At 50.2% G+C, this 25,944-nt stretch overlaps 7 protein-coding genes across 7 annotated transcripts; 4 read left to right on the top strand and 3 right to left on the bottom strand.

The window, feature by feature from the left end:
* Positions 1-753: 753 nt before the first annotated feature.
* On the top strand, positions 754-2,488 carry PtrM4_001230 (VTC multi-domain protein; the record flags this gene model as incomplete). The annotated part of the gene is made up of 4 exons (XM_066102582.1): positions 754-758; positions 852-1,245; positions 1,293-2,412; positions 2,481-2,488. The coding sequence occupies 4 exons, from the start codon at positions 754-756 to the stop codon at positions 2,486-2,488; spliced, it is 1,527 nt and encodes a 508-aa protein (XP_065964784.1).
* Positions 2,489-2,522: 34 nt separating this feature from the next.
* On the top strand, positions 2,523-3,324 carry PtrM4_001220 (uncharacterized protein; the record flags this gene model as incomplete). Its single annotated transcript, XM_066102581.1, has 3 exons — positions 2,523-2,895; positions 2,953-3,188; positions 3,319-3,324. 3 exons carry the CDS (start codon positions 2,523-2,525, stop codon positions 3,322-3,324), a joined length of 615 nt encoding a protein of 204 aa, XP_065964783.1.
* A 6,769-nt stretch (positions 3,325-10,093) lies between these two features.
* Positions 10,094-11,853, top strand: PtrM4_001210 (ProP, Permease major facilitator superfamily; the record flags this gene model as incomplete). The annotated part of the gene is made up of 5 exons (XM_001941723.1): positions 10,094-10,175; positions 10,232-10,466; positions 10,527-10,836; positions 10,892-11,107; positions 11,158-11,853. 5 exons carry the CDS (start codon positions 10,094-10,096, stop codon positions 11,851-11,853), a joined length of 1,539 nt encoding a protein of 512 aa, XP_001941758.1.
* A 112-nt stretch (positions 11,854-11,965) lies between these two features.
* On the bottom strand, positions 11,966-13,569 carry PtrM4_001200 (hydrolase (HAD superfamily); the record flags this gene model as incomplete). Its single annotated transcript, XM_001941722.1, has 2 exons — positions 11,966-12,639; positions 12,702-13,569. The coding sequence occupies 2 exons, from the start codon at positions 13,567-13,569 to the stop codon at positions 11,966-11,968; spliced, it is 1,542 nt and encodes a 513-aa protein (XP_001941757.1).
* Positions 13,570-17,525: 3,956 nt separating this feature from the next.
* On the top strand, positions 17,526-18,573 carry PtrM4_001190 (RTA1 multi-domain protein; the record flags this gene model as incomplete). Its single annotated transcript, XM_001941721.2, has 2 exons — positions 17,526-18,427; positions 18,486-18,573. 2 exons carry the CDS (start codon positions 17,526-17,528, stop codon positions 18,571-18,573), a joined length of 990 nt encoding a protein of 329 aa, XP_001941756.2.
* A 232-nt stretch (positions 18,574-18,805) lies between these two features.
* On the bottom strand, positions 18,806-21,016 carry PtrM4_001180 (ALK1, Serine-threonine kinase haspin family; the record flags this gene model as incomplete). The annotated part of the gene is made up of 2 exons (XM_066102580.1): positions 18,806-19,416; positions 19,639-21,016. The coding sequence occupies 2 exons, from the start codon at positions 21,014-21,016 to the stop codon at positions 18,806-18,808; spliced, it is 1,989 nt and encodes a 662-aa protein (XP_065964782.1).
* Positions 21,017-21,728: 712 nt separating this feature from the next.
* On the bottom strand, positions 21,729-23,415 carry PtrM4_001170 (CheY, CheY receiver; the record flags this gene model as incomplete). Its single annotated transcript, XM_001941719.2, has 2 exons — positions 21,729-22,067; positions 22,117-23,415. 2 exons carry the CDS (start codon positions 23,413-23,415, stop codon positions 21,729-21,731), a joined length of 1,638 nt encoding a protein of 545 aa, XP_001941754.2.
* Between the last annotated feature and the right edge of the window lie 2,529 nt (positions 23,416-25,944).

Genomic DNA, 25,944 nt, shown 5'->3' with positions numbered 1-25,944 from the left:
TTATGAGATACCCCACGAGCACCGCTCAGAGCGCGGCGCTGGATGGAGTTGGTTTTATTTCTCATCTCCTTGATTCTCCCTAGACTTCCCTAGATACGGCCTCAACGCCGGTGACTGTGTGATATGATAATCGAACCGTATATCCTAATTAGTCCATACTAGGTACCCTTGCCTATGCCATGTCAGCTCCATAAAGTGAAATGGGGCAAATGAGATGCAACACGGATGATCCTTTGCCATGCCAGTCGCCGGTGTTATCGTATCGGGGTTATCCTTGGTGTAGGAGTGATGTGTTGATGTAAACAAGACGTGCAACGATTCGGCAGATATACAGTCTGCCGTCATATGAGGCGCATCGGCAACGTCGGGGTTAACACTCCAGCGTCATCAAACGTCCGATTCGCCAATGGACAGCATAACAGGGACTGAGTAAAGCTTTTCTCGTTCTCTTGCAGGTTCTTGCAGCGTAGGAACTGATGTTTCTACACGTGGGGAGTCTCGGGCCTTCTGTATGGCTGGGCGCGACGGCGGACCCATCTCTTAAGCGTGTTCACGGGCCTAGGAAGGGCCGGGTCCACTCAGTTGCACATGCAGGCAGCGGGGAGCTTCATGCTTGCACTTGCGCTTGGGTCCGGTCTTTCTTCTGCTTGGGCCCTGCTGTGAAGCTTCTACTGTAGTTTCACCTTCTCAACACCTCTCTCTTTTTCCGATCACGTTGGCGTTTGCGATTGCATAGCCCACACCATCGCCAGCATGAGGTACGTAAAAAATCGACAAAGATGCAGCCGCATGCGCATCCTCCAATCGTCGCACAGCGGATGATGTCAACGGGAACTAATGCGCGTCCGCAGATTCGGACAGCAGCTCAAGCAGTCGCTCAACAAGGAGTGGATCTTTTACTACATCGATTATGAGGGCCTTAAGAACTCCCTGCGCGTCCACCACATCTGGGACGAGAAGTCGGAGCAGAGTTTCGTCGAGCAGTTGGAGAAGGAGCTCGAGAAGGTCTACACGTTCCAGCGCGTCAAGGCCGAGGAAATCATCCGTCGCATAGCAGCCTCGGAGAAGGAGGTTAACGATGCCGTCGCGCGCTCCCAGCAGGCGCCCGAACAGGCCGAGAGTTTCGAGGAGGACTTTGATCTGCTCGAAGAGGATCTCAGCGACATCATCGCCGATGTCCACGACCTGGCAAAGTTTACGCAGCTAAACTACACGGGCTTCCAGAAGATTATCAAGAAGCATGACGTGCGTATCAATGCTTGCTGATAGTTGACTAGGCTAACACATGGCAGAAAAACACAAGCTGGTACCTCAAGCCCGTCTTCGCCGCCCGTCTCAAGCGCAAGCCCTTCTTCCAGGACAACTACGACTCGTACGTAGTGAAGCTCTCGCGACTCTACGATATCGTTCGCACGCGCGGTAACCCGGTCAAAGGAGATGCATCGGCAGGAGGAAAGCAACAGAACTTTGTGCGCCAAACCACAAAATATTGGGTACATCCGGATAACATCCTTGAGTTGAAGCTCATTGTCTTGAAGCACTTGCCTGTGCTCGTCTTCAACCCTAACAAGGAATTCAACGAGGAGGACTCTGCCATTACATCCATCTACTTTGACAACACCGAGACATGGGAGCTATACGAGGGCCGTTTGAAGAAAACCGAAGGAGCTGAGGCGATCCGTCTGCGATGGTATGGAGGCATGTCAAGCGACACCATCTTTATCGAGCGCAAGACACATCGCGAGGACTGGACAGGTGAGGAGTCGGTCAAGGCACGCTTTAAGCTTAAGGAGAAGAATGTCAACGCATACCTCCGTGGTGAGCTCAGGCCCGAGCAGATCTTTGAGAAGGAGCGCAGGGAACAGAAGAGGCCGGAGAAGGACATTGCTTCTGACGAGCAGCTGGCACGAGAGATTCAGTACCGCGTCCTCACCCGCAAACTCGAACCCGTCACTCGTTCCTTCTACCACCGCACCGCCTTCCAACTTCCCGGGGATGCCCGCGTCCGTATCTCACTCGATACCGAGCTCACCATGACCCGCGAGGATAACCTGGATGGCAAGAAGCGCTCTGGAGATAACTGGCGTCGCACAGACATTGGTGTAGACTGGCCATTCAAGCAGCTACCCAAAGAGGACAAGGAACTCTTCCCTTATGCTGTTCTTGAGGTCAAGCTTCAGACACAAGCTGGAGGAGAGCCACCGCAGTGGATCCGTGACCTGACCTCGTCTCATCTTGTCGAGGCTGTGCCCAAGTTTTCCAAGTACATCCACGGTACCGCCACGCTTAACCCCAAGCGCATCCACCTGATCCCATACTGGTACCCGCAGATGGATGTAGACATCCGCAAGCCTGTCACTCACAAGTTCGGTATTGAGCGCCCCGGCGCAAGCAACGACATCAGCACCAGTGGTAACCTCGATGATGATAGCGACGATGACGATGACGCTGTAGAACTGCCCGCTGTTAATGGCACCGAGGACGATGACCGGTTGAGAAGGCTTCGTGAAGCCCGGGACGTCATGGAACAGAATGAGATGAATCGAACGCGCGACTATGGCACTCTTACTAACGCCAACGATCCCAACACGCTCGACATCGAGGAACGTGTCGCTGCCGGCCGCACGACCGATAACGACTACCCCATCTACGATTCCGATAGCGATGATGAGGAAGACGACTTTGAAGCCGCAAAGCGAGAGGGAGGCCTTCGTTACGCACGAAAGTGGGTTGAGCGCACAGCCGCCAACGTAGGTACCACCATCCTCAACACGGTCGTCGCAGTCATCCCCAAGCCCACACCCACTGACGTCGGCGACGGCGGCTTCTCCCTCGGCGTCCCAACATGGAAGCAGCAAGGCGAAGTAAAGCGATTCAAAGCACCAAAGGGCAAGCGTAAGTCCACCCCCACACATTCCCCAACCCAAACCCCAAAACTAACACCACCAACAGGCATACACGTCCCCGTGCGCGTCGAACCAAAAGTCCAACTAGCAACCGAGCGCACCTTCCTCTCCTGGCTCGAATTCTCCATCCTCATCGGCTCCATCGCCGCCACTTTACTCAATTTTGGCGATAGCCTCGCTTTTGCCGCGGCCTGGGCTTTCACCGTCATCGCGTGCATTGCGCTGTGTTATTCGGCTGGCTTGTACCTTTGGCGCGTTAATAAGATCAAGGAGAGGAGGGCGGTTACGTATCATGATCGGTGGGGGCCGACGCTGCTTTGTGCGGGCTTGTTTTTTGCGGTTGCGATGAGTTTTGGGTTTAGGGTTGCGGAGGGAGGTGGTGGTGAGGGGGGGTTTGAAGGGGGATATGAAGGGGTAGTGTTGTTTGGATTGGGGGGGAAGGAAGAAGGTGGAAGGGGATGGGAGAAGGTGGAAGCATGATGGTATGGCTGTGTGAATGACAGGTATTGGTTTTTGGTCTTTTGAAGAAAATGGGAGATGGATGTTGCATCATTGGCGTTATTCTTTGTTTTTCTCGTTTTCTAGTCTTCGTATTGTTCTGCATTGCTCGTTCTGCCTTTACGTTTTCGTTTGCGTTTCCGTTTGCTCATAATCATGTGGACACGTCAGTCAGTCAGCTGTTAATCTTTCCAAAAGCCATTCCTCATGTGTCATCATCCCCCCTCTGCACACCTCACATGACATCCCCCTCCCCAATCTTTTGAACTCCCAACTTTGCACATGGTTTGCTCCAAATGTCTGGCTTTCCTATAAATAAGAAACTTCATTACTTGCGACGTGTGTGGGACTGCTCTTCCTTCTTTTATATAAATCTCCAACTTTTCTTGAAAACTACACCCTAAAGTCTAATGTCTGTCTTCTTGGCAAACAGAAAAAGCTAGGAAATTAGATGATGTGTGGGACTCTTCTCTTTCTATTCTACATAACTTTTCCATTTTTCTCAAAAAGCGGATTTGGAAATTGAATGTCTGACTCTCCCGCGAGAAAAGATATACGATGTCCCCATTTGGATTATATATGCGCTTTCGCTCTTTTCTTGAAACTCCATCTACGCCGGAGGATGTCTGCTTTCTGCTCTTTTTTCATCTTAAAATGTCATTCCAAGTTTACGTGGCTCTCTTCGTGCGAAATCTGAACATATACAAGCCATGGCTGTGGCTCTAGCGTTATAGGCTTTCACCACGATTTCCTGCTACTTGAAAATAGAACTCGACAAAATCTACGATGTGCTCGCCTCCTGTAGTTCTATTGGCTTCCTTAGAATTACTAAGAGAACCTACCTCATGTCTGCCTTTTTTCTAAAAAATATTCTACAAAATCTCTATAATTGTGATCGTTGTGCCTTTGTTGTGGGCTATCACTTCTATCCCCTCTACCAATCTCTCTAACATCTCCATATCTGTGTCCTTCACTCTTCCTATCTAAATCACCAATTATGTCGGATCGTGAGTATCGGTAGAGACGTCGGCTGCTGGACACTTCGGCCCGACTTCGGCCCACCTTGCGCAGAGCTTAGGTATACCTTCGTAGCACCTATGTTCGTAGAGAATCAATAAGAACCATCACCGAACAGAATGCATTCCTAGTTATCGTTATTTCCCTTTACGCACTTAGTGCTATAGACCTTCCAACAAATTAGGTTATATAATACGCGGCTGTTCTCCCAAATTAACTACTTCCATAACGCATATAGCTCGAAGATCTATCTCCGTGTGTATAAATACTCCCCCTCCGCCTCTTGTCTTCTCCTTATCACCTAGAGAAACTAGCAATACTCATCTTTCCAAAACCTGTTCAAGCAGATTCGGATGTCTCTGTGTGTGCTTGTAATCGAGTCACACACTGTTAATGGCTCGGAAGAGTCTTCTGCGCATTCTGAAAATATGTATGAATGAAATATGTGTGTGTTAGGGGAATACTGATACTATTTACGCATATCTGCTTTCTAATACTGCAATTGTTCGGAATCAAACCTGCGGTAGATAAGGCAGCTGGTTGCTGCATGCACGAGCTTGGATTACACGGCTGACTAAGCCGTGTGGTCCGAGCTCTAGCTGCTGCCTTACTGCCGACCTCCCTCCACCTCCATAGAACAACAAGAACAATCACAATCATTTCAACTCGTTGCAACGAAGGTGATTCCGATACCTTAGCCGTATCAACAGCAATATAGTCTACATGTCTCCGCGTGCTGCTAAAGACTTGTCCTAAACTATCTATGGCCTAGAGAAATCTTCTACACATTTAAAAAGTTGTTACAGTGGGGGTGTATGTACTTAGGGGATAAACCAGCTACTCAGGCTAGTCTACCTACTAAAAATCAGAACGGGCATTATCATGTCTCCGCGTGCCCAAAAAAGAAACTCTCTAAGGAACTTCCAATGATTTGGGGAAGTCTTCTGAGATTCTAAAAGATGCTTATAAAACGATCTATGAGTGTGCGGATCTGTAAAGTCGATGTGGGATTGCATTATGTGTGCGAGTTAAACGTATTAGACAATCGTTGGATGTAGTGGCGAGGTTGGGGGTATAAAATCTACCTGCTGGACAACAAGTCTTTTAATTCTTTTCTTGAGTTTCTACTTACCCGTTTCGAAAACTGGTTGTGAAGAGCGGATGTTGGGTTGGGCATGGAGTCTCCGGGAGACTCCAAAAAGCCATAGCAATCAAGGTATGGTCCTCCTCCTCTTTTCCTCTTATGTTTACAGCCATAATAAACTCTTTTCTGGAACTTCGAAACTTACCTCTGTGGCTCACATTCTGGCGGGCTGATTCTGTAACAATCAGCTTTGAACAGGATGTGTGGTGGTGTTAGACTCCGCAACAATCAATTCAATCCGGTCACTCTCCTAGACCCACTTACCTATCTAGGTAGGGCTTAAACTCCTATAGGTAACTACTAGGCTTAAAGCGGTAATCAATCAATCCAATCTGAACCTTCTAGGACCCACTTAATTGATTGTTGCGGACTGTGGGTGGTGTTCCTGGAAGTTACAAAAATGCTAGCGACGTTCGCATGGTTCTCCTCTTTTCTTCCGCCTTTTCTATGGCACATCTATCTTCTACCCGAAAAACAAAATTCTGTGCAGAGTATACCTAATAACTACTACAAGCGGTTACTCCCCTCCTTTTCTGGGTCGATGGCTAAAATGTTTTTTTCATTCTCGAAACACAAAAAATGCAAGTCAAACAATATGATGTGCACCGTAAATTCTAAGACTAGTGTACACAAGCTACTAATATCGCGGTTTTGACTTCGTTTCCTTCCTTCAATCTCTATATTCCTAATTATAAGAACACGAAAACGACATCCTCATATTCTGCTTTTGAAAGCTTGGAATCGGTACTTATAGGGATAAAGGTTCCTTTCTCCTTTCTTCCACGGGTAAGGTAAAACGCCTTCTTTGTCGGATCACAGATATCAACGATATCTCAGCCACGCGATCGGCCGCACTGATTTCGGTCACGCGAGCAGCGCTCAGACTAGACCTCCTATATCTAGCTCTTCCATAGTTCTCCTTCGCAAGAGAATCAATCAGAACAATCACCAAATAGAATGCATTCCTAGTTACGTTATTTCCTTTTCGCACTTAGTGCAAAGCCCTACCAACATCCTTCCAAAAAAAAACATCCGCCATACCGAATGTATGCCTGTGTTGGGCGAGCCTGAATACTTAGTTATTTGCGCTTCCAGATATCTTAGTTCCTACCTCCTGCTTCTACTTCACTTTCTATCCTCTTGATTCCAAAAGTTACATACACTTATCACATGAGATTTTGTTTCTGAAAAACCTAAAAATCAGCCGGCAAACACTGGTATGACGCTCCTTCTTTGATAGAAAACTCACTCTCTTGCTGAGAATGATGATTCGTAGGCGGAATCAAAAATTCCTGAATATCGCAGCCTCTACTTCTGCATTTTACTTCTAGCCTCTTCGTTCTGTGCCTGGAATCCAAAGATTATGAAAACGTCTGGATGGGAAGCTCTCCCCCTCTTCTTTCTTTTCTGTATTGTTATCTCTGAACTAGTTCCATGTCTGCGACTCCGTCGTTGCAAGGAGTCACTCTATAAAATCCACTGGATGGTGTGGTCTTTACTCCTATACTCTATTTTCTATTTTCTTACTTATCAAAAGATGACGAACAGCGATAAATGAAGTTTCTGAAAGATCGAAAGCTTTCATTGTCATACCAATGGTTTCTCTTCTGTTCTCTTCTGCTCTTGTTGTGGTTAAATCTGCCGTTTCACTTGAAAACGCGTTTGATTACGGCTTATGTCTGTGGCCGGGATCGTGCCGCAGCTAATCTACAAAAATACCCTACCCTCTAGCTCTCACGCCTACAGACTACCCTAAGCTTTTCTTTCTGGAATGCACTAAATCACCTCGAATCCTCTTCCTGGAAAATACGGATATTCTAACCAAAAAATCACATCTTGAAAGCATTCATGGTCTCTACCTCATCTCGGTACACTCTTGGATAGAAAAGACAGACTTCTCTTTCTTCTAAAACAATGTTCACCATCAGAATGTGCGTTTCCAAAATGAGTGTTTATACTACACATGACTGCGCTGAGACTTTCCAATCCATACTTTATGAACGCGCAGAAAAAGCAAACCGAGTCCGCGACCATATGCGGAAAAGCCGGAGGCTAAAGAGCAGGTGTATGAATATCGCACCTATCACTCCGATTCTCCTACTCTCATAACAAAAAATATCCCCTTCTTTTTTTCCAAAATCGTGAGCTGTAAGATCAACGTGTCTCTAAATCTTCGAGATTCGAAACTATGTCGCCGGTTCGGCGCCAGGCCGGCAGGGTATGAGTATTCTACCTGGTGTTGTCTTTCAGTCTTTTCCACCAAAAACAATCTTTCCATATTCTTAAAATTGCGGGCGAATAATGCGATGTGCGTTTCCCGGGTTCCAAAAGCCTATAAGACTCGGAGAATGTTCGGCACTAGCTTAGGAGGGTGTAGATATTTTCCCTGGCGCCCAGTTTTTCCCTTGTTTCCATACACAACATAAATTCCTCCTTTCTACATCAAAATCCTGATGGTAACGTTGAATGTGCGTCTTCAATTTGAATTCTTAAAAATCAAAATACAGCCTTGAGCTCCTTACGTGCGAGGTACAGCGGTATAAAGGGTGTGTCTATCGCTATATTCTCTTTCTGTTGGTAGGCCTTGTACGATCGTATGGGTGAATAACAACAACGAAGTTCTTCTGGTGACTAGTATTGGTATTCATTGTCTACGAACGTAGGTGCTACGAAGGTACACCTAAGCTCTGCGCAAGGTGGGCCGAAGTCGGGCCGAAGTGTCAAGCAGCCGACGTCTCTACCGATACTCACGATCCGACACTTTCTCTCTCCTTCAAATAAAGCACATGCTACCCTACTCTCAAAAAGACAACGGCAAAAAAAATATGCTTTTCACAGTTCGCAAATCAAAATGCTATGGTCAAGGTTCCATGCTAGTGTCTAAAAAGAGGGTGTCTACAAATCATTACTGCCGTTGTGCACATGTCTCATTGTAATTTGTACGCAAAAATATCACGTGATCCACGAATCAAAATGAACTGGGAAAAAACATGTTTGTGAGTCCCGAAACACCTACATATGGGAGACATGAGTGCAGCATTTTGAAGTTTTTCGAAAATAACTCGTCTGGTTGCCGTGTCCGCTTCTCTAATTTCTGGCGACTCGGAGATTCTCAGTGCTTGCAAAGAATAAGATAACATAGAAGCATGCAAATTCTGTAGTTATGAACTTTAACACATAGATAATTGCATGCAATGTTCATGGGTTTCTTTTTTTCTTTCAAATTGTCATACAGTTTCTACATATGTGTCTGGCTTCAAGTTTTGACATACAGCTTCCATGTGTTCGTCTCTGATTTCAGGTTCTAGATTTCGGCACAAGGTTTCTATGTGCTCGTCTCGGGCTTTCGAATTGAAAGCTGTCGCCTACATGCGGCTGAGTGTACCGAGCGATCCAGGGGCTGTATGTCAATTTGGTACAAACACAGATGCTTCATCGTGACAAGACCTGGTGTATGTTCCAATCCTAAACTATGGCTGGGTCATGTGTTAAGAGATGGAGGGCGTGACGCTAAGCCATGTGTGTACGTCAGAGACAAGAGAAATTTGGAGTCTCGTATGGAGCCGAGTTGGAGACGATCATAAGCACGAGGCCAAGGCTGGGGTTCAAGGCACAATCTTTGTGCATCCCCGCATACAATCCATCTGAGAACAAAGGACCGTAGTCGTTGATTGGCCGTCATTCACGAATACCCCAGTTTTTTACCGTGTCATTGCTTGACCCCAGATTCCCATATGGAGCGAAAGAAGACTAGTCACGTAACGTGTCGTCGCTTGCTCCAGATTGGCGACGGGAGCGCTGAGAATGAGGTCTTGCGTCCTGAGCAGCCGTATGCGCGGTGCACAGTGTGGTCAAGTGGTAGCTCATCCTGGGTAAATTGACGAGAAGAACCGGTCACTGGGCCGAAACCTGCGATTTGGGTGAGAGACCACTCCAAAGACTGCTTGGGCAGCATGCTGAGCACAACCAATCAGCAGAATTCGATTCTACGCGATCTTGAATCACAACCGAAAAAAGCAGGCTTCGAGATTGCAACGCGATTCATAGTTACGCTCCACAGAGTCTATCACGCCGTAAGTCAAGACCATCACCTGTTACGATGCGTCGGCGAACCTTCCCCAACAGACGTGCGGCATGCCGAATACGGGAACCCCGCACGCTGCCCAGCCGGCCCCAGCTACCAAGATTACCTCATCCCAGCCTTCTATTGAACTTCCCCCAAAAGTCTCTCGTGCTTTTCCCTAGCCTCAGCATGGCTCTCCTGTACTCCGCAGATAACTACTCCGCAAACGCTTCTCCACGGGCCCACATTTACCCCGGACACAGACCGTCAGACTTTCTGCATGCAACCTAGCACCCACGTTGGAGACACATGATGCCAGGCTCAATGAGGAGATGCCGGTGCACATCGTGAGAATATAGAAATCTATATAGGCTAGATGGTTGCGGTCCACAATTCTTTTCGAGTGTCGCTGTTGCGGTTTGTTCCTACGCTTGCAATTCAGGGTGTTTGGTTCAAAGTCTCATCATGCGTTTTCTCGAGCTTAGGGGCAAGAGCCTCATTGCTATCATTTTGTTGACTTCGGGGTTTGACTTTCTCCTTTTTGGATGTAAGTACTCTACTTCTTAAGTGCTATTGAGGAGGTGTTTCTAACGCAGCATCAAGATGATCAAGGTCTCTTCGGCGGTATCCTTGGCGGTCAACGCTTCAAGGACATGCTGGGCAACCCAGACCCGACAATGACTGGCCTTGTCACAGCTATTTACGATATAGGATGTGCGATTGGTGCTGTTGTGGCATTCGTCTTTGGAGAGAAAATTGGGCGTAAACGATCCATCATCCTGGCAAACCTCATTGTCGTCTTCGGGGCTGCAATTCAGACTGCTAGTTTTGAATACTGGTACGTACTGTGATTTCTGTCTAACCATAGAATCCATGCTAACATCACGCGATCCTCTAGGCAAATGTTCGTCTCACGCATTATTGCCGGCGTCGGTGTCGGGCTCTCCACCGTTGCGGTGCCGATTCTGCAATCGGAAACTCTGCCTGCGCATAACCGTGGCTCCCTACTGGTCGTACAGTCGGCTTTGATCATCATTGGTGTAGCCATCGCGTCCTGGCTATGTTTCGCGACACTTTACGCCGACAACTCGCTACAGTGGCGCTTCCCGGTCGCTTGCCAGATCCTCTTCTCCCTCATCGTGCTGGCTCTATGCCCGTTCTTGTGTGAGACACCACGTTGGCTGGCATCGCGTGGCAAGATCGATGAGGTATGTTGTTGACTGCAACAAAATTCGTCCGATGTGAAAACTGACACATTTCTAGGCCAAGCATACGATTAGCAGGCTTCTGGACAAGCCCATCGATGACGAAGAGGTCCAGGGTCAACTCCAGGAAATCCTCGACGCTATCGAAGCTGAGAGTAACGAAGAAGAGCCGAGCTGGAGCGAAGTGTTTAGCAACGCCACCAAGACTCGCAACCTACATCGTGTCATTCTCGGTATGGGCCCATACCTCATGAACCAATGGTCGGGTATCAACGTAAGCCTTCAACTAGTCCCCCAAAACCACCTCCACTCACAATTACACAGGCGCTATGCTACTACCTCGCATTCATTCTCCAGGAATACCTCGGTTACTCCCCCAGCATGTCTCTTATCCTAGCCTCCGTCGCATTCACCCAATACGCGATCTTCTCCTGGCCCCCATACTTCTACATTGACAAGATCGGACGTAGATGGTCGGTCATGGGTTCTTCAGCTGGTTGTGCGATTTGCATGTTCCTGATCGCTGGTTGTCTTTCCAAGAACAGCTTCTCTAGCGCCGCCGCAGCTGTCGCATTCATGTTTCTCTACCTCGACTGTTTCACCCTCGGAATCTTACCTGTATCTTGGTCTTATTCAGCCGAGATCCAGCCTCTCCGCGTACGCAACAAAGCCACAGCCGTCGGCGTCTTTTCTCATTGGATGAGCAACTTCGTCGTGGTTATGGTTACGCCCATCGGTCTTGATAATATCCGCGGCCATTACTTCTGGGTCTGGGCTGTCGTCTGCGCTTCCTTTGTCCCGCTGACGTATTTCTTTGGTGTTGAGACGTCTGGACGTACGCTGGAGGAGATTGACATCATGTTCTTCGAGAAGCCAAGATTGTGCATGGGACTGAACAAGGAGAACAGGACGGTCATCAGGGTGAGCAAGTCCGACGAGGAGGAGAGGTACAGGAAGTTTGCGCACGCAAACGAGAAGCAGGAAGCAGTCATGTCGGAGAGGATAAGCTCGGACAACTAGAACAGGAAAGTAGAGAAGATGAAGGTGGAGAACGAAACATCTCATCAGAACAATACATTTCAAAACATTATGCAAGTCGTATACCATGATTCATATCCCAAGTCAACCCATCTCATTTACCAAGAGCCCTCTCAAGCTTCGTCCCATTAGTGCCATTCTGAAACTTCCGCGCGTCATGCTCAAGTGCCTTGATAGCCCACGCAGTAGAGACAGAACGACTCCCAATCCTCTTCCTACTCCTTCCAAACTTACACGGCCAACCAAGTTCCCAACCGCCATCGACCTCCTGCAAGCTCTTGAGATAACGGATATCCGACTGCGGATCCACACCAAGTTTCTGACAAGCAAGCACACGTGCCGTAACACAGAAAGAATCACCTTTGCTGTTAACATAGTCGCGAAGAACAGCAGCCGCAGGCTCCCGCAGCGTCTGAACCTCTGGTGCATTTGGGTTCTCCGCAATGAGGCAGGATACAAAGTACAAGAAGGGTTCACCGGAAATGTACATCTCAGAGCCTTCGACGTAACCGCGGTGGAGTAGGATGCGCCGGACGTAGTTGAGCTCGGGTTGCATCTCTACGCCGCGGTTGTAGTGGTAGAAGGCGCGGATAGCGTTGACCAGGACGAAGGGGTCGATGCGAGGTCGCTTTTCGCACCAGTAGATCATGGCAAGGCCTTCTGTGGCGTGGCGGTTTGCGGCGATGCGGTCCAAGACAGGATTGGCTGAGGCCGCAGGTGGGGAGAAAGCAAGCAGGTAAGTCGATGTGGAGTCGATGTCATTTGGGACTGGTGATGGTGCATAGTTAGTATACAATCACGTGCAAATAGAACGATGAGGGTTTGCTTACAGGACTTTGTTGTGCCGACTGGCTCGCCGATAAAGTAGTTCCACGTTCTCGCTTCCCGAGCAGCCTGCTCAATAGTTTTCTTCACCTCCGCCGCCGGGGCATCAGCACGTGACAAGCTGATAAGACTGGTGTCCCTCAATTCATAATGGATGAGAAACTGAGAGAAGGAATCGAGAAACTCGCCGCCGCCCTCAATATAGCACGTGTTCTTCTTCGAGCTAGTCTCCATGAATTGCCGTGCCCGGGGCACGGGATCATAGAGCATGTTGCGGAGCTCGCGTATAAGATCAGTTGATGGTCCGAACACGATTCCTTGTATACCGAAAGAACGCGCTCTGTTAACATTGCCGACTTTGTCGTCGACGAAGATAGCGGAGGTGGGGTCGCTCAGTCCGATGTCGTCTATGACGTGCTGGAAAAAAGCCAGCTCTAGCTTGGTCATACCGGCCTCGAAGGATGGGTATTCGGCATCGAACAAGCTCCAATCTGGCAGTATGAGCTTGAGGCGTGCGAAATCATCCTTGGTTATGTTGCTCATAGCGTAAACTTTGAGGCTTCCTTGGAACTCGGCCTTGAGCTTCTTGAGTTCGTTGATGAGGTCCGAGTCGACTCGCAACGTGTTGCGACATTGCAAGAGTCCTTCTGCAATGTCAGAGGGCTTGAGTGAGAGCTCCTCGCCAATAAGCGAGATAGCTTTCTCTTCGGTTATCCGGCCACTCTCATATTCGCTCCATGTTGGTGATAGAATGACGGCGTGGAATGTTTGGGGAGAGAAGACCGTGAGGTCGCGGGCAGACCAGTGGAAGAGCACGTCCCCCAGATCGAGGATAAGTGTCCGTTGTCGAACCTGATTCGTCACGCCAGGCATGGTGACGGCTTATTTGTGTTGTTAAGAGAAGGGGGTTTGAAGTCGCAGCACGTTTCGGCAATTTATGAGAAGTACATAAAGTGACACGGCCGATGATTGATCGAACGATGTTCCCCCGTATGTCTCCAGTATTTATATTATGTTACTCTTTACCGAGCTATAGTGCTATGGGAAGAACGATAGCAGATCCATTCCCAGATAGGATAAGATGATCCCGAAAGCGTTTTTTGAAGGATTTGGCACTCTGTCGCGCCGTTCCGTGCACGTACATCATCCAGAAGGCGAATACGATGAGGAGGACGCCGATAAGTCCTAGCTTTAGACAGCTCTCAACCACACAGACGCAGGGAGAGATATATCACATACCACTTGCAAACCACTCGTACTGAGTACGGAACGATTAAAGGTGGTGCGAGTGGCTGGATATTTTTCTCCGTACTCGCTGCATGCGGGGATTCGGGAGGTTAGTACCCGCAGTTGCGCCGCACCCTAAACTGACTTCGTTCCGACGCGAGGCCCAAGATGCTTGGCTACCGTTTCGGTCCTTCGGCATCCCTTCTGCGTTCGGACTTTTAAATGTGGATCCATATAATCCACGACTTATCTTGCGATGTTGAGAATCCTCTCAATGATAAGATATGTGCGTGTGGACATGATTGTACAAGATCCCACGTCAAGCGACTTGCAGAAGTCCGAGGCCTTGCGAAGACTGACATATCTCGAATTTCCGCTCGTATATCGCGGAACAAATATACTACCAGCATCTACCCCAGCAGCGTCGAGCTGACGCTTGACTCGCGAAATCTCACAGCTCGCTTGGCGTGAACACATCTCGTTGCGGTGTAAAATTCGGATATGCTATCAACATGTCAATGTTGTAATGTTAAGCGCGCGACTGAGCTCCTAACGTGATTCTGTTAGATCTCTTTACATAATGATAAATCTCTGTTGGCGTTGGTCCAACAACAAAAGGCTTTACCTTCCTAATCGCTGGACATGTTATCTGCAGTTCTGTACTATTGCTCTTTCTGTCGTTATCCGCGCTGGCGGATCCACACGGCGCTTACAGCTGATGATAGCAGTGTCATGCTTGCGACCACGTGGTCACGGGTAAAGCCAATCTCTATCTTGTCTCCCACAAGATTTTGCTGCACTATGTTGACCAGTACGCATAGATGCAATTTCCGCAATTTATGAGTGAGACGAGACTACAACGAAGCTCGGGACGTTCTCTAGTAGCTCTGCTCAGCAACATGATGCCGAAATGAGATTGCTGGGATGCACCTAGCAACAACATCAGCGTCCGCTGAATAATTACCGGGTAGGATCGAAGCAGCGGGAAATGCAGTAGATAGTCAAGTCGTTGTCGTTGTGATAAAGGTCGACGTTGGTGGAAAGACGTGTGGGTACCTACCTAGTGTGGAGCAACTAAGGGTCCAGGTCTAGTGGTGGCGAAAAATCTAAAGATCGCTCGGTTGGTGGCCTTGAAATAATCTCCGGTAGGCCTTTTTGGACACAGGATCTTTACTGTAAGTTTACTTGCTCGATGCAGTCAGATTGCGACGTCTCGCAAAGGTTCGTCCGTTGAACGGTTCGACCGTTAACACGTTAGAGTAGACGATGGTTGATAGGCATTCGCTGTGAATTTTGCCTGTCTTTCCATTCTGTCTCTTATGGTTGAATGTCCTCTCGTGCTCTGCAGTTCTTCTGCAATCCGAACCAGATAATTCATCTCTTGAGTCACCCTTGATTTGACCGTCACACACTGAACTCTGGGTTCCCTGCCATAATCACGTGCATCAAATCGTTACTGCGAGTCCCTTCCCATCCGGTCGCAAGAGCAGAACTTCGAAAAGAGCTTGTTGTCCATCCTTGCCAACTAGTCGCGCTCAATCTTCGATAAGAGAATCGCGGTAGATGTAAAACATAACATGCCACGATTTGTCAATGCTAATCAGCAATCAAAAGCCATTGAACACCCGTCTGCTCAATCCTTCCAGAGTGCAGCCAAATGTCGCAATCACCGGCTTCACAGCCCGCTCACAAAGCCGAACGGCCAATGCAAACTGATAAACTATGCGACTCTCTAGACGCACTATCTCGGACTGCCCAAACAAGTTAGAAAAGCTAGCTGATCTTCCCCAGGCCTGTGCTGACGTCACGTTACTCGTATTCGCATCCGTCAGCAAGACGTCCTGCACAACATCCTCTTCATCGGACCGTACGCTGGCCCGATGCCGCGGAACGATGCCGGGAACTTATCGTCGACTACGAGACCCGAGTTTTTCAACGACACAGGCGTGTTATCAGCATGCATGGGCACGCGCAACACGCTGCAAGTCAGAAAAGACTCGTGGCATTGCAGCCGAGGCCCCCTGCACTATGATCGATTGGGATCATCGTATGCGGGATGACGGCGAGTCCGGCTCTCAACGTACTCATTACAACTAAATTAAATTTTCAAATTTCAAGACGCGTTATTGGATCACAATGTCGCGTTCTGTGGTAGTTTTCTACCAGAACCATGGTACTTACACCAGATACGTTAACTTGAGCAGAGGCCCCCTGCCATCAACGGTGTAAGCGTAGCACCATTTTCCAGTTTGAGGTCGGGTGGCCTTGGATGTTGTGAGCATCTCCTGATGTGTAAATGTGTATGTATGGCTGCCTGGAGCATTAGAGAGGGTGATGGAAAGACACATGTCACCACGTGATCGGACAATACGCCCCAAATCCAATCCACCGAGCGCAAAACGCGCCTAGAACGGAATCAGCCTACTGTAAAGCTGACAACACACCAACACCTCTATTGAGGCAGGAGGCAGTAGGTAGAGAAAAAGGCCTAAGAAGCAACCCACTATAGCTAGGTCTGAAAAAGCTTATTCAGCATTCCATTTCGCTTCCAGTCACAGCCCCGAGGTCTCTACCCCCTCTAATTCGCAGGCGCTCTCGGTACGTCCTTGCAGCGGAGCATTTCCACACCAACGGCAGTCAGTCGCGGGCCTCTATTTCCAGAAAGAATAGCTCCCTAACTAAACAAAAGCAGGGATCACGGACAATCAAACCGTATTGATAACCGTAAACCGTATACCGGCGACCGGACCTCAAGACCAGATACGCGAAATAATGTGCACTTCGGTTACGCTGCATAATCTGGGTGGGCCAAAACCTGGCGTTGGGGAACGGCGGCGGCAGCGGTTAAACGGCTGGGAAACGCGGCCTGCGAGGGAAAGGATGCGTAAGTACGTCTGACTTCAGGCCCTCCGTCTTTGTCTGGATGGCAGCTCTGTCTCGTTTGCTCGCCGGGTTAGAAAGAACAAGAAACAGTGTTTTACGTCATCCCCTAGCAACAACGCCACCCCATCCACCCATCCACACACCACGGCCGCCACCAAAAAAAACCCACAACTCATCTCACAAGACGCACGACGGAAGGCTCGCCTTCCGTCAGATATCTAAACTAACCCCCCAAGTCCCATACCCTGGTCCCTACGCAAGCGCAAGCAATTCCTCGTTCTTGGCCTACATACTATACCAAATTGCGCAAGCGAGGCCCCTAAGCGCCAATGAAACGGCGCCTAGCTACAGCTCAGGAAGCCTCGCTTAGAAATTAGCAACACTGTTTTGCCATGTGCATGTGTCGTTTACGGTGTATACGGTTGGGTGTGGGTAGCCGTACATATGTACCTTAACAGAAGGGCTAGGCTCAGCCGCCCATCCACATGCATCCCATACTTAGGACAGTGACCGGGCACAGCCCCGATTAATCGGGTGGGTTTTTGGTTTGAAAGTCTGTTGCCTATCTACTGTACATAGAAATCCCCACGCGCCGCCACTACCCTTTGTCGTCTTTGAAACATCGCTCTCTTGTCATTCCTTCCCCTCGGACTGTCCTGGTTTAACCCCCCGTAGTTCTAGCACTTTTGTGCCTTGTTACGCTACGCTCTACCGTGATCATGTCTTCACACGTCCGCACCAGACGTCTCCTAACCCTCCTCCTCCTCGCCCTAACAACACAAACCCTCGTCGTCGCTGCTGCCGAAGACCGTCCAAAAGGTGACTTCCGCCAATGTCTACAAGTCAGCCCCGACTGCCCCGTGCACGCCACCCTCTACGGCTACCGACCCAACCTCGGCGCCAACGCCTTCCTCTGCGCCCTCTTCGGCACCCTCTTCCTCGCCTCCCTCGTCATCGGCGTGCTATCGAAAACATGGACGTACACGGCCGCCCTGGCCGTCGGCACCTTCCTCGAAGCCGCCGGCTACGCTGGCCGCGTCATCATGAACGGTAACCCCTGGAGCGAATCTGGGTTTAAACTGCAGATATGCTGTCTTGTGCTCGGCCCTAGTTTCGTCGCTGCGGCTATTTATCTCACGTTGAAGCATTTTGTGTTGTACTGTGGACCGCAGCATTCTCTTATCAAGGCGAGGTTGTATCCGTGGATCTTCATCGGCTGCGACTTTGGGTCGATTGTGCTGCAGGCTTGTGGTGGTGGTATGGCGGCTGCGGGTGGGACGACGAATAAGAAACTCATCGATGGAGGCAACAAGTTGATCGTCGCTGGTATCGCGTTTCAAGTTGTTACCATGGCCGTGTGTGGGCTATTAGTGTTGGTGTACATTTTCAGGTATCGCAGGGCGAACAAATTGAACAAGACAGTGGGCGAGAAGAGCAGATACGAAGTCGACAAGGAAACAGGAGCTGCCGGGTTAAGAAGGGTCAAGTTGTTTGGTTGGTTGATCTTTTTGGCGTTTACCACGGTGCTGGTTCGTTGCATTTATCGTCTGCCGGAGATGGCAGGGGGCTGGGGAAATGCGCTGATGCGGAATGAGACGGAGTTTTTATTGCTAGATGGCATGTAAGTTCATCGCAAACCGCCTGGAAGCTTTGATTCGGTTACTAATTCGTTGAATCAGGATGCTGGCTATCGCATGCACGATCCTTACCGTCTTCCACCCCGCATACTTCTTCCCTCCTTTCGCTGCGTTCCGCCGTAACAAGTAGATACGATCTCCCTTCAGCGAGCTCGAGTTATAGACTTTTCTAATATCTGTCCTGTTGTGACACACGATATACACATATCCGCTCAGCGCACCGTTCACGATTTCCAGCGATTTACAAGACTTCAGCATATTCATAGAACAAGATAATTCTTACTCCAATTTTACACGTACAGCGATGCGGTTCTAATCACCATACCATGCCTCTCCTAACAACGCCAAACAATGCCACAACATCACCCCTCAACATCCCCAACCCTAACCCACCTCTCCTCCAACGCCAACACAACCAACTCCTTGACACTACCCAAGCCCTCCCTCCTACCCAGCGCAACCGGACAAAGCAACTCGCTCACCCGCTTCAACACCTTTTGTAACCTAAGCGCCTTCTTCTTTACCTTCTGTACGTCCTCGCCCTCCTGAGGCGCCTGATGCGTCGACAAGCTATCCGGCGAGACGGACAGGTGGTTGAGCAGTTTATGCAAGAGAAAGTGCAACCATACTAAGTTTGTTTTAGGATGGAATTGTCTCCAGACATGTTCGTCTACAACTTTTGTCACGTTTCGGCTGGACGATGAGGGGTGGCGCTCGGAGTGTTTTCTCGGTGAACGGCGGAGTGTCTCGGGTAAAGTGTCGGGGATGGAATCAAAGCGGATATGTGTGTTTTTCCTCGGTGAGCGACGTGGCGTTATTGGGATCTGTGGTTCTTCTTCTTCCTCGACTTCTTGTGGATGTGATGTTTCAGCTTGTAGCGGGTTATCGAATAAAGCCGCGCCGCGCATATACCGGTAAATCTCGTATTGATACTCTTCACTCGCATCGCCCTGGAAGAGCGCAGGATCCTTGTCTAAATCCAGGTATGCGACATCGACAACGACATCGTCTTCGTCCTCGTTGCCAGCCGTAGTGCTCGAGATGTGTGATAGATCGACGTCGTCCCGGGAGAGCGAGGGCACGATGTCAGCGCGGGATAACGTGTAATCAATAACTGTAGTTTCGAGGCCCGTAAAGCGGAATTTCCGCCGTAAGGGGTCGCGGACGGGGGGCTGTAATACGTCTCCGTCTGTACGTGAGGACCGCACGCAGATGTTGCCGAGATGGAGGTCGCGATGTTCGAACCGACATGCTTCTTCTGCTTTGCCTAGGCTAATTGCTACACCCCAAAATACGTCCCAGACCTCCCATATCGAGCTCAACCCACCGTTTTCCATCATCTTCTCGCAATCAGTGCCCGCATCTTGCATTTCAACGACAGCCCAGAGTTGGTTATCGTCGTAGCTCGCCTTTTTGCTGGGGTCCGGAAACTCGCTTTTCTTGCCGCGAGGGCGAGATTTATTCCACTCCTTCCAGGCGTCGTTGAAGGACGTTGACGGTCTACCTTGGACGATGGTGAGGTCGCGAAAAACGGTGAAACCGGGTATGTGAGTTAGGTTCTGGAGGAGCCTAACCTCTGAAACTACATCCTCGACGTGCGATTTCCACTGGTCCTCCTCTTCTCGTTGCGCCATCTCCTTTTCCATCTGCGCTTCGCGATCGCGAACCGCGCGGGTGTGTAGTTGGCATGGAAAGGGGAATTCTGGGGGTGTCTTCAGGGCCACGACTTTGAGTACTGATTCTTCTGTGACACCGTTCGTGGAAGATGTGGCGGATAGACGGTATACCTCTGAAAAGGACGCTTCTGCAATCTTTGTGATTTCGAAATGCGGTTCTAGTTCGCCTAGCCAGTCTTGGAAGCCCACAATCCTCTTTCTATCGCTGAGAGCTAGGAGAGGAGACGCATAGGCGGAGTAAATGGTTTCAGGCTCAGGCGTTGGTTCCGGGGTGGGTAACTGTGGTCTTCGTTGCTTCGATCTGGGACGTATTGGTGTTTCCTCGTTTCTTGGGACCTCGGCAGCTGCATCCACTGCGATAGGGACAATTCGCTTTTTCTCCTTCTTTTTCTTCGGAACAGACTGAACCTGACCATGCGTCTCGTTCAAAACATTGATGTTCCGATCGCTCAAAACTTTACGCGGTTTTCTTGGCTTCTTTAGCATGGCGGGGTCCTCCTCTGTCGGAGCCTTGATCTCCAAAGCTCGCATGCTTTCCTCCAGAGCATCATAGATTGGAATCGCATTCTCTTTTGTCGTGTCTCCATCGGTAGCTGGCGTTTTCAGCGGGTTGTATTGTTTCTTTGTGATGCGCACTATTGGCGAATTCCTTGGTTGCTCCACTCGTAAACCCTCAAACCCCTTCTCCAACGCCGAGATCTCATCGTCTTTCTGCTTCTGCTGTTCTGTTGACTCTGCTGCCGTCAAGAGCTGATCCCGCCAATCATTTGTTGTGATGCTAGCCACATTTTGGCTCCCCACGACTTTGTGCGCAACATCCTTCTCGGGCGACAGAAACTTTGTATAGGCAGGTCGCTCGCCAGTTCTCTTCTTTCCGTATACAATTTTTGGTGGCATGTCAGGCGGTTGAGCGAATGATATGGCTGTTGACGGTGGGTTGGGGGTCTGGCTGGACCTGCCAGGGTCGCTTTGCACTGGTCCACGGTGGAAAGTCTAAGCGAGGGCAAACCGTTGACCCGGCAACAGACAGGGTTCTGACACAAGCTTATCAATAGTCACCAACAGCGATGCATAGAAGTACAGTCTCACACGATTAACATTACAACCAAAAGCTACTTTATTCCCGGCGCCAGCCTTACCAGTCGCAATATCAAAACCAAGCCTCTCGCCCCGAGGCGATCATATTGTGTACGGTAAAACGAGTGTCCAGCGTCCCTTTTCTAAGCCAGAAGCAGATTACATAGGAAAGGTGTGTAGTGAGGTCTGTCTAAAAGACAATTGTATAGCAGGTACGTCCGTGACCAATGAAAAACGCCAACAACAACAACAACAACAACAACAACAACAACAACAACAACAACAACAACAACAACAAGAAGTAGACACAAAATATTGGCGAAACTAAAGAAAAAGACCCATGGAAAACACGAGGGCCATGCAAAATGGTGTTATGTCAATTTACAACCGAGTGACTTTTGATATTTGATAGGCGAGGAGAGTCGTGCAATGTATGGCAAAGAAGACAGCAGAAAGTAAGGCTAGAACCTTTGACTCGACAGGAGGTTCCAGAACGTATGCGGACCGAAGAAATGTGAATTTGGAACGGAGCTTACTCATCTCCGCTTCCGCTTTCAACTGGCGGTGTCTCGGCCTCTTCCTGCAGCATCGGAGGCGGGACGAGACTCTTGCGCTTACTTTTCCTTTCAGCTTCCGCATCCTTGCTCGTACCATTTGTATCCGGTGGAGCGGCCGAAAGTGTTGGACTTGGGGTGACGGGCTTCTTGTTTGGGGCGATGCTCGCATAGCTGCCGGAAAGCTTCGATGTGGTATCATTGTTCTCAGACTTGTCGGCGAAATCTTTCCACTTGCGCCAGCCGTCGAAATCGATCAGGGCTTGCATGCATCCCCATTCTTTGACTTTGCGCTCGAGCCAGACGAAGTTGACGGGCTATGTTGTGTCAGTGAAAGCTAATCGGAAAGAAGTCTAACGTTCTTACCTTTGTCAAGAAATCGTTGCAGCCAGCCGCCAACGCCTCATGCCTATCACTTTGCAGCGAACTGGCAGTGAGGGCGACAATAATGACAGGGCTCTTGAACATACCCTTGTCACCAAGCCGGTCGTCCGCAACTAGCTCGTCTTTCCCCTTGGCATCCTGGCCGAGTCTGTTGTTTGGCGCTTCGCTGCTCCCACTGCTGAAGACGCCGATACTGTTGACACGCTCCAATCTCCTAATTTCCTTTGTTGCCTCGAGACCGTTCATGACGGGCAGCTGAATGTCCATGAGTACCAAGTGGAAACCACCAGCCTTCCACTTCGTCACGGCCTCCTTTCCGTTCATTGCACGCTGCCAGCGGACTTTGAGACGCTGCATAAAAGCCCCCAAAACTCGCAGGTTGATAATGTTGTCCTCCACAATGAGCACGTTGATAGGTGGTACTGACCCATCGAGCAATCCAGCAGGCAAGCTGGGTGCGTCGAGTGGAGCCTTCTTGCGCTTCTTCTTCGGCTGAGGCGACGAGATACGCGGGGTCGGCGGAGTTGACTCATGGAGGGCTGGCTGGTGTGTGATGAGGTCGGCAGTGGCGGGAGGTGTGGGTATCGGGTTATTCGAGGCAGCCGAGTTCTTCGCGTCAGATGCCGTGGAGTCATGGCGCGGACGGTTAGGGGGACGGGCGGACGTGGCGGAGGAGGGAATGCCGCCGCCGAGGGTAGTGGGCGAGGCAGTATGGGTCCTAGGGTATTTCGGCCGATGTGCATGGAGTGGTCCCCGTCTTGTGCCTCCAGGTGAAGGCAGGGCAGGCAGCTGTCCGGTGTTGAGCACAGCGATAGAGTGCGAAGCGTGGGGGAGGGGCATGCGGGCGTCGTGCTGCTGGCTTGAGCCCAGGGTAGCTGGGGAGGGCGCGATAACAGGCATGGGTGGAAAGTATTCCGTCTGTTGATGTAAGCCATCCTCGTGGTGCGCATAGTACATTGGGACGCGCGGTGATGGTTTTGGCGTCCTTCGTTGGGGCACGTCGATGATAAGAGCCTCTGTGACAGTCTGACCACCAGGGAAGTAGAGGTCGAGTGTCCTGCACATGTCCTCCTCAGGCCCCAGGGTGCGCTCCCCTCCACGTTGCGCGTCGCGCGGCACAATGCGCAGAGTGACGTCGGGCGAGTCGAAGCTCCGGCCCAGGGAGTTTGCATACTTTCGGAGAATCATCTCACGCACATCGTCGACAAGGTCGTCCTCACGGATCTGCACGAGCGTGGCCGAGGCATTGGGCCGCTTGACCCAAATCTTACGGTGCAACATTTGGGCGCTGGGCTGGACAGTCGGACTCAGCAGAGCAGGTGGCAACGCAGGCGCAGGCGAAATCGAAGGTGATGGTAGTGGCAGTGGCAGTGGCAGTGGTGATGGGGATGTGGATGTCGATTCCGAAGGCGTAGCAGATGCGTCGATCGTGTCGCTTCCTGGAGCCAACAGCGAGAGCGACGACGTCTGTTGCTGAGGGTTGCTATATTCGAGAACAGCGGGAACAGGCGTAGGCTCCTCCAAAGTCAACTCTGGGCATACAAGAGGCTCGTCGGCAGTGCTGGTGGGTGTATGCCCGTTAGTTGCTGTATTCTCGGCGGCTTCGGGCGCGCCCGCCTCGGCCAGCTTCTGCAACGAGACGCTCTTGCGTAGCGAGCTGGCCACCAGGGCTTGTGGATGCCTCTCGCTGCCCGCAGAGGATGTCAAGGAGCGCGTCGCCGTCGACGCTGAGCTTCCTCTCCTGAGCAGCTTGGAACGGACCTTGTGCAGCCGCGACTTGATGTTGCTCATGCCGGCAACGGCCAGCATGCGAACGCGCGTGCCTATCCGAATGATCGCCTTTTACACCCGCATAACAAAGATCAAAGAAAGATTGGGAACAGAGGAAAGCAGATGTATCGAATTTGTGTCTCAATGTGGCCTCCAGTATGGTGTTATACTACACGATGGATGTGCTGGTTGATGGACGTGGCAGCCAAAGCTTGTCATGAGCAATGGACACAGCTCGCCAAATGCTTCTCCTACTTTGTGACGTTGTCGCTGCCGTTTACTTCCAAGATTGTCCACCTTGTCCAAAGCTCGGACCCGTCGGCGTTTGACGAGCGTGTATGCCGACTATCACGTGCAATCATGTGAAAATTGAAAACTCACCATCAATCAATCTTCCATCTCCATGTCAACGACCATGCATAGTCTACCAGGTAAACTCGCTCCAGTTTCCCCTTACTTAAACTTTGATTGTAGCAAACGTACCACCTAAAACATGACTACCAATCCTTTTTGTGCCGACAGCAGCGCATCTGCATGATGATTTTATCACGTGCTAATTCGTCACGCGACCGTGTTGTTTACGTGGGCATGTCAGTCGAGGTGTGCTCATCCAGTCTGAACCGCCCCAGGGTCGACCTCCACGTACCACCACCTCGACTTTAACTACAACAAACCACTACCCCGCGATACGTCTCGGCCCTATTATGTGTCAGCTGTGCGCCTTGGCCTCCAAACTATCAACGCAAAGTCCCAACAATATTTCTTGAATTGAATTGAATTGAATTTCGGGGTCCATCAAAATTAGCGCAGCTGCAAGTACTTACTGGTACTGTAGAGCCTGAATGTTTAGCAGATACGAGCTCCTGGATCTCAAGTAAAGTTCTCAGCACCTACGATCTCCCTAATAAAGTCCGATCCCATGGCGTGCCTCCGCCCCATTCTACACGCAGCCTCGTTACCTGGAGACTTGGGTTTGGATGTACATGTCTCGCCGCACTTCCTAGAGTTGTGCTTTAGGCCCAGCCATCTATCCTACCAGTTCACGGCATTTTCAAAGGCCATGTCCGAGGGCAAGGGTCCTGTGGGTCGTAAGCATAGGTACGAGCCTGCAACTCCCGCTGCACCCACTATTTCCATCCCGTTAGTATCTCGGAAAGCGTTTGCTCCCGAGCGCGAGCAGCAATTAAGCCTTTAAGGCCAAGGAGCGAAGGCGCGTGGGCCGTACGCACAATGCAAGTCACGTCAGTCGTATTCGTATTATTCCAAGGATATGCCGGGCCGGGAAAAGCCGCTGATCAGGTCTAACCATCTTGGAATCACTGAACATACGACTGGTCCTGGATCGACCTTGTTCTGCAGATAATCGGCCTTGTATCGGGTTTGGGGCCGACTGAAACAGCGTTTATGAATCGACATCCTTTTTGATAAGTTGACGTCTACAGGTGGAGTCAGGCCATGAGACCAGTCCGCAGTTCTGAGTGGGGTGTGCAGGACACTTGCAGCCAGTACTAGCCTACACATTGGAGCACTCTCAACTGCCGATACTTCGTGCCAGCCCAGGCAAGTAGTGGCAACCTCTTGGAATTCCTTCAAACCAGGTAGCTGGTTACTTGAGAACCTAGGTATTGGATCTTTGCTTACATACTTACATGCATATACAGGGGATTAGCACAACAGATCCAGATGTAAGATGCGAGTAATTCGATAAATCATCCCACGAATAACGGCCAGATGCTCAGCCGCCTACCGCATAAGCAGCCTCCTCATGAAGCCGCAGACAGCGTAATTCTTCCAAGGATGTTCCTTCCTAGTACACAACAGGTACCTAATTGGAGATTGGCGCTAGCTAGCTGGCCGTTGCATGTGGTATAAGCCTCACCCGCCGCGGAGTATTTCCAGGTCCGAGCGGACCATTCACGTTTTCTAATAGGGCCATCCAGATTTTATGGGCTTTTGGGTCTCGCTTATGCCTGCCAGACCAAACCGTCTGGGCCTGTGACATCGGGAAGGTAGCGTGGCATGGTTACTACCCAGGCCTGA

The sequence above is a fragment of the Pyrenophora tritici-repentis genome, chromosome 1, assembly GCF_003171515.1.
Source record: "Pyrenophora tritici-repentis strain M4 chromosome 1, whole genome shotgun sequence".
NCBI classification, from domain to species: domain Eukaryota; kingdom Fungi; phylum Ascomycota; class Dothideomycetes; order Pleosporales; family Pleosporaceae; genus Pyrenophora; species Pyrenophora tritici-repentis.
This window is presented reverse-complemented; position numbering and strand designations above follow the sequence as displayed.